This window comes from Anopheles darlingi, chromosome 2 (assembly GCF_943734745.1).
Source record: "Anopheles darlingi chromosome 2, idAnoDarlMG_H_01, whole genome shotgun sequence".
Taxonomy (NCBI): Eukaryota; Metazoa; Arthropoda; class Insecta; order Diptera; family Culicidae; genus Anopheles; species Anopheles darlingi.
This window is the reverse complement of record NC_064874.1, coordinates 17387092-17402091: the sequence shown is the minus strand read 5'-3', so window position 1 is coordinate 17402091 and position 15000 is coordinate 17387092. Positions and strand designations below refer to the sequence as shown.

Sequence of the window (15000 nt, the reverse complement as noted above, 5' to 3'; positions counted from 1 at the left end):
TCTCCATCCACGACGCACGCTCACTAGCTGGCGGCCATAAACACGCGGCCGTCTCGCGCGAACGAACCAAGAGCCGGTCGGAAGCCGAGCTGCCTCGCGGAGGTTCCGTTTCACTCTGCGTTTTCGCACGTTCACGCAGCCGTCTCACGTTCGTCTCCGGTTTGCCCTGGCCGTTGCTTCCTGCGTTAGCCTCTCGGGGAGATTTTGTTGCTCTACACGGCGCTCTCCGGGCGCTTAAGCGACCGTTTGTTGATTTATTCGTTCGCTGCTTTCGCGATCGCGCTACACGCGCTCACTCGCCCCGCGCTTTCGCTCTTTCAGTGCAGATCGAGATCGCGGTAGGAAGTGAGAGAAGAGCCTTCTGCACGATGATATATCGTAGGGCTTGAATTGGTTGAACTCGAGGCGCCTTTGGGAGAGAGTGCTGCCGCTGTGCTGATTGCATCCGTTGCTCGACCACGATCGTTTGTGTCGCGAATCTCGCGCAATCCGCCTTGCTACCGTTGGTTTACTGTTGTCTTGCTTTGGCCACTAGCCTTCTGCCGTTGGCAATTTTGGTGCGTTTCCCTCGCACACTGGCCCGTTCGTCACTCCTTTTGGCGATTGATCGCTACGCTGCTCTCGTTTGGTACGGGTTTGTACGGCGCCCGTTTTGGGCTGCTCACTCTCTCGATTTTAGTATTTGCTTCTGTCCAGAAGCAGCTCGTGAGCTTTCAATGCCTGGCTTCTCATCAGTCCGGAGACGTGGGGGTGGAAGAGCTGATGGTGGTGGGGATGGTGGTCACGGTTACTGCCGCATGCCACCCCGCCACCGCCAGAGAGCTGTGGCGCTGGATCTGTCGATGATATGATGAAGAGGTCGATGGCAGCAGCCCGCCGACACCACATCTGTTGCTTCTTCGCTCTGGCGCACTGCGTTGCTACACACCACCAGCACTACTGCTGCTACTGCTGCTGATGGTCTTGGACGACGTGGCCCCAGTCGGGCCGCAGTCCGCTGGCCGGTACCGCAGGAGAAGTGAGCATCAAAATGCATTAATGAGCAGAAGCAGCAGCAACAGCAGTGGGCGATAGTGAGGCCAGGATCTCCTTCTCCATCGGGTGGCAACCGTGTGCGATGGCTTTTGACTGGCCAATCTTCTCTCTGCAAAAGTAAAAAAGACGAGAGAAAGAAGAATTAAAAGCCGAACCAAGATCAAGTTTCCTGTCCCTCGGGCCAACTTCATCATTCCCCGGGAACTACAGCGATCCCACAAATCGTGCCGCAGGAAGTGAAGGCATTTATACGACATACATTTCGCGTCTCATGATATCAACCCTTTGCCTTGCATTTCCCTGCCTTACCTTTTCAATAAACCCAACAACGACACATTTCAGGAAGAAGGTTAAGTTCCAGCAGTTGACAACTTTTGAAGGCTTCGCTACTTATCTCTACCGGCCGGTTACGGAAGATGAGTGATTGTCACGTAAACCGAGACAACATCGGCACAGAAAGGGAGACTCGGGTCTCTGGAATATGGTCAGAGACATGTGGCCTCCTTTGCCATCTCGCAGCAATGCACATTCACTGCGTACTTTGCGCTCGGAAAATGGACGACATTCACAACTGCAGAGAAGTAGTCATTAGCTAAGTGCTCCAATTTTACTGTACAGAGCGCAGGTTAACAGTTGTAGTAAATCGTGTTGTTAACGACCTCAAATCAACAAATAGGGTAAAGAAGATGTCGTTGAAATACTTTCGTTGGATTTAAGATATTTTTGAACTATAAAAGTAACAAACTTTGGGTAAACTAAGGAACAAATATGGCGATGAACATAATTGAATTTGAGCTTAGAACATCGCTTACTATGTTACCAAACGCAACATGATGATGCTTGTGACATGAATAAGAACTGTGCATAGTGCGTAGCTTTCAATGCACTGGCCACCAGCACGTATATACATGGATGTCGCGTCGTTCACCGCCTTCCCTTCCCACACTTCGGTCATGGTGCAATGCTTGCCAAAACCGAAAGAAAGCCAAAGCATGAGAAGAAAAGGGTTAACGAAAGACGAAACAGGTTACAGAGGATGGAGCGAAAAAAAAACCGAATTCGAGTTCTCTTACCCCTCGCCACACTCTCGCCCATACAGGAATACAGGGGAGCTTGCAGTGCGGAACAAACGCATGCCCCTTGCCAAAGCAGTCCTTTCGTCGGCGCAGCCAGCGAGCAGGCCAGCCAAATGAGGTCTGAATCTAGAGAAGATCGACGGGATCGCGAGAGACGACACATCGAGTGATACACACAACCGGCTCACCCCGACCGTTCTACTATTCAAGAAGCACCCCTTTATGACTCCGATGTCTCCCGCTCCGTCCTTTTCGATCACCGCCGATCCACTGGTTCTTGTCGGCATTCTCTCTATCCGTGCTCATGCAACGGGACCACGGGTTCTGCACCTTCGGCCGCTGCTCGCGCTCGCTGCACGAACGTGTGCGCTGTTTCGTGTGTTTTGTGCGAGCGCGGTCGACTCAAAAAGGTAAGCAAAACGGGCGAAACCGAGCAAAAGGAGAGCAAAAGAACTAGCAGATGATGATGACGACTCTGCAGGGCACAAGATGGGATGATGGCAGTGCAGGGCAGGGTGAAGAGCTGGTGCAGAAAACGCACACCGGACGCGCGCCTGTTCGCGGCTCGCATCGCGCAAATTGAGAAGCAAGGCAGAGCAAAACCGACCCCCCGCCACACCAACCCTCTGGATCGGCCGAGAGCGAAAGGAGGGAAGAAGATGAATAACAAAACCTTGCCGGTGCTGGTTCCTCGGCGAATGTCGATATGCTTTGGCCTCGTTTTAAAGGAAGCTCCGGGGCAGCCGGGCCCCTCGGGAGCATCGCCATCGCATCTTTCTTTTGCTTGCCCCTTTCGCCGGTTTCCGTCCACTCCGTTCCAGCTGCAGCGAGTGCGCGACCCCGCCGTTGGGCTCTTCCTTTCTTCGGTGCACCAGTGACACGATACTGCGCGCAGGGGAGAGAGTTGTTCCGCCACCTCACCGCGAGCTAACGGGATTCGCTCGCATCCTTTTTCATGTGTTTCCCCCCTCCGACCGGGTAACAATTAATGAATGCAAATGATCGAATCCGCATTGCCCTTTGCTGGCGAATAGAAACGACCCCCTGATGCCTTCAATTCCCGCAGCACAGCAGGCGCTGTTTTCCCTGTACGGTCCCAACGCGGTTGCATGGCAGTTAGCCGCATTTCACTCACCTGTTGTTCGATTTGCACCGCCTACGTCCTCAAACCGTGCGGATCGCCAGGACACTCTTGGATTGCATTTCACGCGCACGCACCAGTTCACTCGTACCTTCTCACACCCAAACACGACACGGGGAGATGACACTGTTTTCTTCACTCGTTTGCACTTAAAAACTTTGCGTTTCTCGCTACGGCACTACCGCGATGCAGCCGAGTGGAACGACCACCACACCACCTCTTGGGTTTGCCTCGGCCGAGATATTGAATTACGCTGCGATGCGTTTCGCGATGGGCGTCGCTGGCTTTCGCATCGAAGACAGTAAAAACCCTCCTGAACCGGCGATAGTTTTGAGACCTCGAAGACGAGCCAACAACAATGATGGCACTCTAGTTACTCTCGACAGCACGTACGGTCTTTCGATAATCAATTTCCGCCCGCCGTAACAGCTGGGCAACTGTTGCTCGGCGATTTTCCGTGAAGCTCGGTCTTCGGTGCACCACAACCACTGCCAACAGTGGCTGCTGATCCTCCAAAATAGCTCCGGAAGCTGTGGAAACGTTCACCAGAAAGCAGACGGATCCAAAAAACTGCACGCGGTTTCTTCTACGCTCAGCACTTTCCACCCGTAAAAACCGAGCTCCGCAAAAAGGGAAAAGCTCACGCAACACACCTCGACGATCACCCGTTTTTCGTTTGGCCTTGGGGTGCACGCAACGAATCCGCTGGCCGTATTTTAGTGTTACGAGTTTAGTTTCCGCGAGCACGGTTTATGTGAATCGAGACCGTGCACCAACAATCGCGCAAAAAGAAAAAGTTAAAAATCCAGGAAAAAATCCAAAAAAATGGAGGTTGTGAGCAGAACTGTCAGGGCGTGTTGTTTCGGTGAGAAATTATGCTCACTCGTTCCCTTTCGGTCGCGCGGATGACGCGGATCGGAGAATTTTAGCGGGTTTTCATGGACTATTACGTTTGCTATTATTACACGAACGAATTGAAGAGAATACATGGTAAACTCACTTGTAAAGTGGACTAGTTAAGCACAAATAATTCACGGCACACCACATTTTACGTTGGATTCGGTTCTGATTTGGTTATCTTCTGGGAACCTTTTTAATCGGCGACGATTGACTATTGGTTAAGCAAATAGTCAATTGTGCATTGAATTATCGCAAGTACCGAAACGCATAGAAAACGCCGCTAGTTACACAATCTTCGGAGGGGCGCAAAATCCAAAACAGCACCTACCTTCGCCGGCTATGGATTTTGTCAGGCTAAGCGTCTGCCGTAGGAAATTCATGGCTCTAAAACGGAAAGCATATTCTTTGTTAAGTTTCGCTGCTCACATTTACCCCCGTAAAGGATGCATATACCCTGTGGTTGTAATTTCTCCGGCAAAAATTAGAAAATCGCGACCACACGTTTCACGTTTGTTTTGGTAAAAAAAATCGTAACTCACCACTGCCCGTGCAGAAATTCACCTCTGCACTACAGCGCCGGTTACACGAAGCGCAAATGCAAACCGTGCCAAAAACGTGTAGGCAAAGAAAGGCAAAACGTAAAGGGCAAAGAAACGAAACTGCTATATTTTAGCACCCTAAGCCTAAGCACTAGATAATAACCAATTTCTTCTTTACCCTTTGGTTGGCTGTATTGGCTGAAACAAACAGTAACCTTTTACAAGCTAAATTTATTTCTTAGTGTAAAGAAGGATATGCTTCTTTACCGCTTTGGCCATTCCTGAAATGCGTACCGACTGGTTTTTCCCGGGTTCTTTTTTTTTTAACAGATGTTCGTTTCAAGACTTTTGCGGGTCTCTGATAATGCAAAATCTCGATGCATTACCTGGTAGCAGGAGCATTGCAACTGTTTACCAACGAATGCGTAAGATATTGTACATCTTCTACCGACCACTTTGTGCTTCATTGCAGCGTTGTGCAAGAAAAGAAAGATTCTCGTTTCTTGCTTTAAGTTAGATGGACTACGAAAAAGAGCTGTTTTATTGATCTAACTTTACCTCAACCGTACGACGACAGCAGCAGCAGCAGCAGGGGCCACTTGTTCGTCCTTTAGTCCTTACCACCAGTGACTTCGTCCTCCACTGTCCCACCTTCTTCCATGCGTCTATCCTTCGCGATCCATATTAGTTTTCCCTTCACGTAGCGGACTTGTATTGGTGTGGGCCCGGAAAATCCCCGGGCCAATTGCTTGCCAACCAAAGCATGAGCTAGCACCCCAAAACCTAGAACGAGCGTACCCGAACCAAACAGAAAGCGTAAAATAAAGGACGAATGAGTCTAACTTGCCAGCCGAGGGCCTGGCTGGTTGGTTTTAGTTTCGTTTAACCAACGATGGGTGTGTTGGTTCATACATTCAACGAACACACGCGCGAGGCTCATTTTTCGTCACGAAATCACGAGAGATGGCGATGATGACGAAGTATGCTATCCAGAGGGCCCCGCGATACACTTTATCTTATACACGAGCAGAACGCACCCTCCGCCGGATGGGAAGATCATGGGCAAGCTAAAGCGTCAGAACGAGACAGATAGAGTGAGAGGTGCGGCAGTGTGCACGGTACGGAACAGGGAGAGCATTGACCTCTTCGTTGCTTCGAGCGAGTGCGGTTCCCCTTCTGCTCACGGCACATGTCCTGGCAGCGATTCGGATACACGCTTCTTGTCGTTGTCACGATCCGCTTGCTGTCCGCCTTCCTAGGAGAGCTCGCGGACGCGACAAATATTCGGGAAAACGAGCCTCGGATCATTTTCAATTTCATTTTCCTCCTTCACCGCCGACGACCCTAACCGGCGTCGACCGGGCTGGGTTAGTTGATGCCAGAGCATCACCGACCATCGGTGCTACATAGTGCGCGCGTCCTGCTTTATGCGAGGCTCGCGCACACGATCATAATCTCACCCCTCGTGAGGTTGGTGCAAGTCCGGGCACACGAAGACCGGGCGTAGCATTGTCATCATGTCGGTGCAACACCAACCCCTGGTGCGTTTACGTTTTATGCGCTGCCATAATATCCACCGAGCCTGCCGCCGTGTTCCGGACAGCCACATCACGACGAACGCAACTATGCTATGCACATGTGGTCGCCTAGCCGTCTACTGTGCAATATGCACAATCGGCCATCAGTAACACTCTCGCCGGAAGGGAAACAGGGGAACGGGTTTCCGCCGCCGCAGCCGCCATCCCGATGCGCTTCCACGTCCTGTGCTGTCGTCCCCGTTCGTCCGGACTCCGATTCCGTACCGTCGAGTTCAATTACCACGCCAATTCGATGTCGCGCTGTACCTACATATTCGCTTCTAATGCACGCTGGCTTTATGGGTTTTTCCTTCGATTGGGGTGTTGTCGTCGTATAGGACCTTCTAAACCACCGCGATAGGAGTGGTCGGTGATGGGAAGTGGTGCGGCGAGGATGTAGCGCAAAATTTTTAATCTGCTTATGTAAGCGTAATGATTTCATGTCTGGTTTCTAGGTCTCCATCGCCATCGTCCTTTTAGGCACTGTTTTGGGTGTAAGGACTCGGAATCCCTTGCTTTTTTACAAACCCAAGGCCAAGGGTCGGTTCTATCGTTTGCTTGGCGCTTGCCGGCTAATATTTGCTTCGCTCTTGCCATTGTCGATCCGTCTGCCCCGATAATGCCCGTTTATAGGCAGGATCAAAATTCATTTTCCATTTCAACAATACCCACGACCCTTTTCCCTCTGGCCGGGCGGCCTCAGACTTGGGTGAACAAAACCTCGACAAACAAAACACCCTTGTTTTACGTCGCGTTCAGCCTTCGATCTCACTCATCCTTGCTCTTCTATGGTGGGTTCGGTTTAGTCGAGATTAACTTTTTGCGAGTCCATATAGATTTCCTATTGGACGGTTTCCCCACCAGCGGGATAGTGTTCAATAGATACGAAGGGATACACGGATATGGAGGCTTTGCTCTTGCTGCAGTTGAACGTTGTTTGTTTTCCATTATCTAACATTCTTTCCGACACCGCGATCCATGGCAGCGACTGCGAAATGTTTCATTCGCCGCTAGACGATGATGAATTCAATTTTTCTTCCTCCCCGCTTTACGATGTGTCAACGTTGGTTCTACGGCTGTACATTTAAATGCCGAACTGAGCATTACCGAAAATGCGAGATTTTAATCGAAACCTACACAGCGTATCAACGCCTGTCCAACATTATAGATACGGGATGCAAATTGTAGCAGTCTACTAATTTGCATGCCGCTTAAAACCGTTTGCATAATGAAGTCCGTTTTCCTGATAGTCTGTTCCTTCGTATCGTGTCAACGTGGCAAAGGATCGGCAGCGGCTATTTTCAACTGTCCAGTGTCCCGCTTTTCCCCTTGCGGCGATACTCTATATTTGCACTCGGTTTCGGAATGGTTTACTGAATAAAGAACAATTGTTTCCCATAGTACCAGCTGGCAGCTGACGGATCTGACGCACATCCTGTCGCCAGACAGGATGTTTAAACTGCAAGACCTGCAAGTAATGCTAATTGAAGAAATGACTAGTCGTGGCTGTACGGGTGGAAAATGTCTTACTCTCTGTGCTGTATTCTAGGCCAGATACGAAATCCGAGTGGCATTTGCGAACGTTCCGAATTTCCCCAACCGAACCGACCGCAGAATTTCGGTTTCAGGGCTTCAAAGACAAGGAGTGTGCTATTCGCGTTCCTTGTGCCACTAAGCTGACGTCGCATGTTCCACGGTAGTTTGCATGATATCGAACCACGGTCGTGAGCCACGGATGTGGTTGTTTTATCGCGGGAGCCTTTCAACCTAGTAAAGCAAAAAACCAAAAACTCTTGAAATGATTGCCCACGAACCGAACGCTTCTAGTGTTTTGCGTTTCCAATGGCAATTGGTGTATGGTGATGGCACCCTACCATTCGGTGGCCAAAGCGTTGCCACGCCTGTGGCTAGTGAACGGGGTTCCCGTTCGGTACACTGCGACCCTCCGCTCAACCCTCCAGCGCTATGGAATAGCACATTGCACCCAGCGATTTTGTACATTTGTCTGCAATAGAGATCTTTGGTAGTGGGTGTACTGTACATTGCGGAGAGTCACGTTTGCATGGATTTTTGCCGGGATTTTTACTATATTTTGTTTAATATTACAACATATTTTAAACTTATCCAATATCAAACTGGGAACCACCAAAACATTAAATTTAAAAATATTTCAGAACTTCATAGTAACCTACGTGAATTACATTGTTCTAATGCGAATTACGAATCCAGTTTTCTGCGCTATGCCTCCTATATAGGGAATCAAAGTCATACGAACAAGAGTAAATCAATTCTTTCCTACAACTCTTATTTCTCAAGCTTTTGATAATTATTTTTGATTTATCGTTTCCACTCTTATACAATCAGTGAAAATGAACCTCGATCAGTATTTCCTCTGTTTGTTAAACGAAAAACCAAGGTGACTACCCTCGTAATCCATGTATGAAGATGGCGCCCAAGCTTTAGCTACACCAATTATTAACTCGAAAAAGGTAGGATTTGCTGCAGGACTCTCGATTGCGAGTTCAGCCCAGTTTGGTATTTTCTGCGGCGAGCTAGGAACCCCCGATAACCCCCGGAGCATGATGTTTAAATGCAAATGCTTTGACCAGCACTGTACCGTGTCGCGTGCTACTACGCCCCTTTCAAGCTTCCTGCACCTACATCCCTTCCTTCCCCTGTGCTGCCCTGCGTTACGATGAAATCAAAATAATGATTTTATTCTTTCCATTTTTCCCATTCTCGCCACTGCCCAGCCACTCCGGCCTTTTTATTTCCATCGGGCACGCGCGCACCACCGCGAAGGGTGTTCTTCGTATGTACGCCCGGCGCCAGCAACGGCGGCAGCGAGGTGAAAGAGGGATATTCTAGCAACGCAAGGGTCCGCATATCCTGTGTAGCCCTACTACTAGTAGTTAGGCATGCTTCTAGCGTCTGGCCGACGGTTCGCAAAAGTTGGACGACGGATCGGCACACACGTCGCTAGAGCGTCTAGTGATGTTGCTGGAAGGATTTCGAACGGCGGTACACGTCACATCATGTAGGCATTGTGTGTGTGTGTGTGTGTGTGTGTGTGTTGCCATGGTATTTTTGGGTGGATGTTTTCGCAAAAGAGAAACAGAGAGAGAGAGAGAGAAGAAATAATGAGGGAACGGGAAGGACACCCACTTTCCGGGTGGGTTGCGAACGGGTGGTTCCTGCCGCAACCCTCTAATCAAACCCCCGGTCAGAAGGATCTTAACTTTTCCTCATCAAACGCTGCTCTATCGCTTCTATCGGATCCTTCCCTCGTCAAGGCATCAAGCACGTCATTGCATGTGCGTGTTCGTGAGCAGAATCTCGATAACAGATTTTAAATTAATTTGAGAACTATCTCCCCTTAAGAAGTTCATTAGCCTATCTCTATCAAGCCTTTCTGCAATATTCTGAAGAATGTTGAAATGGAACCTTTAGAATTCTTCTCAAGGATAGAAGCAACACAGAACCATCCTATCGGTTCTATCCCGCCTCGAAGATGAAATATACTGGCATACAACATCCAGCACATCCGATATTCAATATCCGAACGCGGGGGAGGAAGCAACATATTAAACTCTTTTCCTTTCCCGAAAACGGGAATTCCATCCTACCAGGCGAGCCCTTGAAGCACGTCGAGCGGACGGAAGCATCTGCAATTAATATTTTTATCACATTAACCATCACGACCACGGCACCACCGCCAGCGGCAGCACATCCGCCGGGGAACGTGTAATTTTTGGGGTTCGCACGTTCGCAATTCAAAACTTCCGCGACCGCCAATCGATGCAGGATGGATGCGCCCCGAATCCATCCTGGCATCCTGGAAAGGAAAGGGATCCGCGGTGGTCCGTGCGCTTGCGCCCTTGCAAAGGCCCCAGCCATCGCATTGGTGCCCGGGTGCGGCAACCTAAGAGCTGCCTCGCGTTAACACCCGTCGTCGGGTCATATGATCTCACTACCGTGTCCGGGGCCTGCAGCGCACCAGCAAAACCGGCGCTGCAACAGTCCACATCCTGGAGACCAGCCCAGGGGCCACTCCGCTGTATGTGTGCGTGCGTGTGTGTGAGTGAGTGTTGGCTTCAAGGAGTACTTGCACTTTGTTTGCTGAACACTCGTGCGCTGGCCTAGAACATGCTTGCTGCTTTTTGTTGCTGTTGTTGGAGGATATTCCAGTTCCTCCATTGTTTTATCCCCCTTTCCGCCGGTATTCCGGCGGCCCAAAACAATGGAAAAACGTTGCGCGAGAAGAAACGTGATCCGAGTGCTGCTGGAGTGGCTTGGCACCGCGTTCGCGTTCGTGCTCGACGACGTGGCCCTCGACGAATCTAGAGGTGTCCTTCGACGTCCCTCCAAGCGTCAGCATCGCGGAACCACCCAAAAAGAAAGCATAAGGGGCTTTCTGATGGTGAAATTAAATGGAGCCTGTCGCCGTATATGTGTGCGTTAATGAATATGTAATGGTTGGCTGAAGATGAACGGAGGGTGGTCGGTCCCGGAGCGTGGGCCTCGTCGGCCGAAGGATCGAGTCAGCTGTAACAACAGTAGTTACCACACACAGACACGGGCCCCACGGTCGGCACGGGGCATTTTGCAGGACATTTGCATATGCTAGTTGTTAGTCTGCTCCTGCTACCATACTCCTGCCTCTGCTGAGTCTGCATTGTTACCCTTCCATCCTCCTTCCAGTCGAGAGGTGCACTGCATGCATATGCGCATATTTTATCCCTGGCCAACCGGGCACTACTCGTTCATACAGCTCCAGGCGTTCAGAAAGGGTGTCCTCAGTCGCTCCCCTTGCCACTCCGCTCGTCCGATCCTTTTTTTCTAATTTACGTCTGCAACACACCATCACGTGCGTGTGTTTGTGTGCGAGACTGGCAGGAACCCTTTTTTATTCCTGCCAAGAGTTCTCTGGAGTAAGTGGCTGTTTGGTCATTGGGTTAAAAAAGATCCTCCTTCTCGTTTCATACCCAACTATCCGCCATACGATGCCGATCTCCGATTCGAATGCCACTGTCACTACCGCCTGGTGCTGTGTCAGTTGTCGTAGTCGTCGTCGTCGTCGTCGGCATCGTCATCGGATCGAATCGGTCGCAGCCCTATCTCTATGTTTGGCCAGCATACCATCGACGGTGACGGCAATGACCGAGCCATCATCATTCCCCCTCGTGTTCTGGCCGGTCACAACCGCGAACAGGTTTCTTCCATTTTGCACCGTGCATGTCCTGGAGGGGAAAGGTTGGAAACGCGATAGAGAGGGAAAGGGAACCGCGCCTCACATACCGTCTTGTCCTGCATTTCCGATGCGATATCGTACGTCGCGTGCTTGCCTCGATTTTCGGTCCCCTTTTCCCGGCCCCGGGCACCGTGGAACAGATGTTCTACAGTGTGGTTCCCGGCTTCGGCCATTGGCCGTGATCGAAGGCCTACGTCTACGTCTGCGTCACACAAGTGTCCCCAGGGGCTGAACCATAGCACAGTACGCATGATCACGCAGGACTCCGCGGTGCCGTGTGCCAGCGCCTGAAGGGACGAGATCCCCGCTCTTGTTGAACCTCCGTGACGAGATTTGGGCGCATGCGGCTGTTACTAATTAGATGTGTGTCTCGCTCTCCGATCGTTTTAAACCAAACTTTAAACAATTTGGCCTTTAACAAAGGGCGCGGTGTGCCGGCAACGGAGGTCTATGGTCTTTTATGTTACGCTGGTCGACGTGAAAGTATCAATTTGTGCGTACCAGCTGGTGGTAGATGGCGTACGAAAGGGTTTTCCGGCTCGACAGCTGCTGGCTAGTTGTCGGTTAGCAGAATGCCAAATTGTTGCTTGATGGGGCGATCTAGACTTGCGGTTTTCAAACGAAACTCTTCAGCAGATCCACAAAAATGGAGCTGCAAGAACATAGGACATTAACAGCATGCGCAGTGCTATGTAAACATGAACAATTCCTACATTATAACTGAGTTATTTTGGGCTGAATCGTATTATTAAAAACATTTCAAAAAATTAATTGCCAACTACGATGCTTCTCCGCGTCCTTAAAGAGCATCTAAAATTCAATTTTAATCTCCACAAAATTTACAACCAACCTTACCCTGCCTGAAAAACATATCGAAATTACCAATGAACAGCTGGTGGTCGCTGGAGTAGCTCTTTACATAAGCCAAACCTAGCCGTTCACTGCCAATCAGTCCATTCTAGCGTTAATATCAACTTCACTCAAATCATTACGAATACTAGAACGTTTCTTCTAACGAAAAGTAGCGCAGCAAATCTTTGTTTCATGCTGAGGTGGCACGTGTATGTAGCATGGCCACAATATCCCCAGGATTAGCGTGGTATGCATGGATGCTGGTTCCGAATAAATTAAAATCCTCGCATTCACACCCTCCCACACTCCGATCACTGTTCCCATGCTGCACCACCCCGCGCCCCATCATCTTATCGCTCGTCGAACCGTTCGGCGTGCATCGTTCGTCCTTTGTTCTGTTCGCATCCGGCGGATCCTTTTCGGTCTATCCACATACAGGGACGGAATATCGATCCACCCGCAACACTAGCTGTCGCACACACACAAACTGCTCCTTTTGAACGTTTCGAAGTGCGCAGGCGTATGACGCCATTTTGATTCTACTGCTAGCCGGGATTGCTAGCTGCTAAGGATGTTGTGCCGCGTTGCGTTCGTCACAGGGCCCCGGACCACGATTTCTCCGGGGCATCACCGCTGCTGGCTTTCGTTTCTTTCTGTGGAAAATTTCGATTTTCCCGACCCGGCCCTGTTCGGTCCGGCCAGGGAGAGTGGCCAAGTGTGGGGAAAGGGAAGGCTGCATGTGCAACCGCGAGACGCAAAAGCATTTCGTTCGGGTTTGATGGTATGGTAGAAAAGGCCTGGGTCTGAGTTGCCACACCCAGTTGTGTTGGGCCGTATACAGTGCTCCCGGTAGCTGGAGCTGGATGCCTATTTTTATCAACCTTCGGCATCGTAAAACGCTTATCGAGGATTCGGTGAAGCGAGCGCAAATTAGATACGCTGGTTAGAGACTGATTTTATTTTGGGTTTTTGTTTTCTTTTATTAATTCGACACATTTTTAACATTTCTTTCAAGCTTTGCTATCAATTTGCTAGTTTCTGTTTCCCAGTATCAGGGGCTGTTCCATTCGAACGAAGAAGCACCTTATCGATTGCACACATTTTCCGTTCTACATGCTACGCATCTACGCGTTTGAGTAAATGCCCTTCAGACCTGCAGGCCGCCTTAACAATCTCTGTATATACTAAGCCAACGCGTTGCGAGCGGGTTCCAGGTCGGCTTGGCATCCTCGTAGCGTGTTTAGTACCCGTTTGATTGTGAATCGTCCCATGATTTTATTTTTCAATTTCACTAACTCGTCTCGTTATCACGCACAAGACATCTTTGTACTTTAGGGTGAGATATGCATTATGCCTGGCATGATTGCTTCATTAGGTGTCGGGACCCCGATTCTATTAACACCTGGCATATTTCTAATCAGTCTTTCAATTGTTGCGCTTTATGGTACTCATCCATCACGCGAGTAATACTATCCTAGCTAAGTAAATAGCATTTGATAAGAATTTGTCTAAAACGGTTACACTCAATAACTGACGAAGCTATCCTTCGTATCGCGAAGAGATCCATCGAAAATGCTTCTTCTCACAGCCAGGTAGGGGATTCTTTTTTCTCTATCATTGATGCAAATTTCATTTGCAGAAACAAACTCAAATTCATAACTCTTTACAACTGAAAGCATAGTTTCGTTGCACTCAACACAAAACTACGTTCGGCTAGAAGCAATGGTAACAGCAAGAACAACACCTAGGCAAAAGAGGAAAATAAATCTAAAAACAATTTTCCAAAATACTCATTTCAATATCAACTGCGTTCGGGTGCGCTGCACTAGGGTCTTACAATAAGGTTCTCTTATCAAACCGAACCTAAGTGGTTTGGCTGATCGAAAAAAGAAAGATACAGTTGAAAGTGGCGAAATGCAAAAACACACAAAAAACACATTCGCATGTTCACAAAACTATAAATGTTTTATCGCGATAATTTTTTGCTTAGATAGCGTTACCTTTTACATTTAAAAAAATCAATCGTGCGCAGCTGGAAAGATGCCCTAATTGTTGAACGGAAAATGGTGAAACAATAGTACCTATTCACTATTTTGCTCGGTTTCACGACCTTTTCTATCTTATCCCATCACTCTTGTATCCTCATAGATGTGATGCACTATCCACGGGACACGAAACCCCTGACAAGAAAGCCTAACTTATGAACACTGGCAAAAGCAGGAAACTAGCTGAAAGTAAACTGAAGAAAATTAGTTTGATATTGAAATTTAAGAAAATGTAAAACAATGCCACTCGAAGGCAGTGGTTCTAGAGAAGAAAAGGGTGCTAGAACAAAGATGAAAGCTAGAAAAGAGCGTTTGATAGCGCCGCAGCAATGGTCACACATTTGTGTTTACTGATTTTGTTCCTATTGGGTTTAGGAAAAATAATGATATAAAACAATCCACACAAAACTACCACATCTTTCAAAATGCTTCCATAAGATAACGAAAGCGGCTGCTCAATCATAATCGTTAACAAAAACATCAAATCAAACAGTAAAAACATCCAAAAGTCAAATTAAACAGGGTAACTGACATGGCGAACAAATTTAGCACGCATACACCGAACGTTACGAGGTGAGTTAATC

The 15000-nt window shown here is 48.9% G+C and overlaps 3 protein-coding genes across 7 annotated transcripts in view; all 3 read right to left on the bottom strand.

Moving 5' to 3' along the window:
• Positions 1–4025, bottom strand: part of LOC125948198 (E3 ubiquitin-protein ligase NRDP1) — a 7969-nt gene extending 3944 nt beyond the window's left edge. The window contains exons 1-2 of the mRNA XM_049674033.1: positions 3247–4025; positions 1–1144 (exon numbers count right to left, since the gene is read on the bottom strand). The exon at positions 1–1144 is cut by the window's left edge and continues 723 nt beyond it. The gene's annotated coding sequence lies outside the window, so the exon portion shown is untranslated. The remainder of the gene's footprint in view (positions 1145–3246) is intronic.
• Positions 1–4702, bottom strand: part of LOC125948221 (40S ribosomal protein S12, mitochondrial) — a 25033-nt gene extending 20331 nt beyond the window's left edge. Inside the window, exons 1-2 of the mRNA XM_049674059.1 lie at positions 4606–4702; positions 4481–4536 (exon numbers count right to left, since the gene is read on the bottom strand). Coding sequence (XP_049530016.1) covers positions 4481–4532 — 52 coding nt within the window. The 5' untranslated portion in view covers positions 4533–4536; positions 4606–4702. The remainder of the gene's footprint in view (positions 1–4480; positions 4537–4605) is intronic.
• Positions 4703–13342: 8640 nt separating this feature from the next.
• LOC125948182 (protein elav) overlaps positions 13343–15000 on the bottom strand; it is a 13344-nt gene continuing 11686 nt past the window's right edge. For all 5 annotated transcript variants that reach the window (XR_007468557.1, XR_007468559.1, XR_007468558.1 and 2 more), the window contains one exon: positions 13343–15000. This exon is cut by the window's right edge and continues 7858 nt beyond it. The gene's annotated coding sequence lies outside the window, so the exon portion shown is untranslated.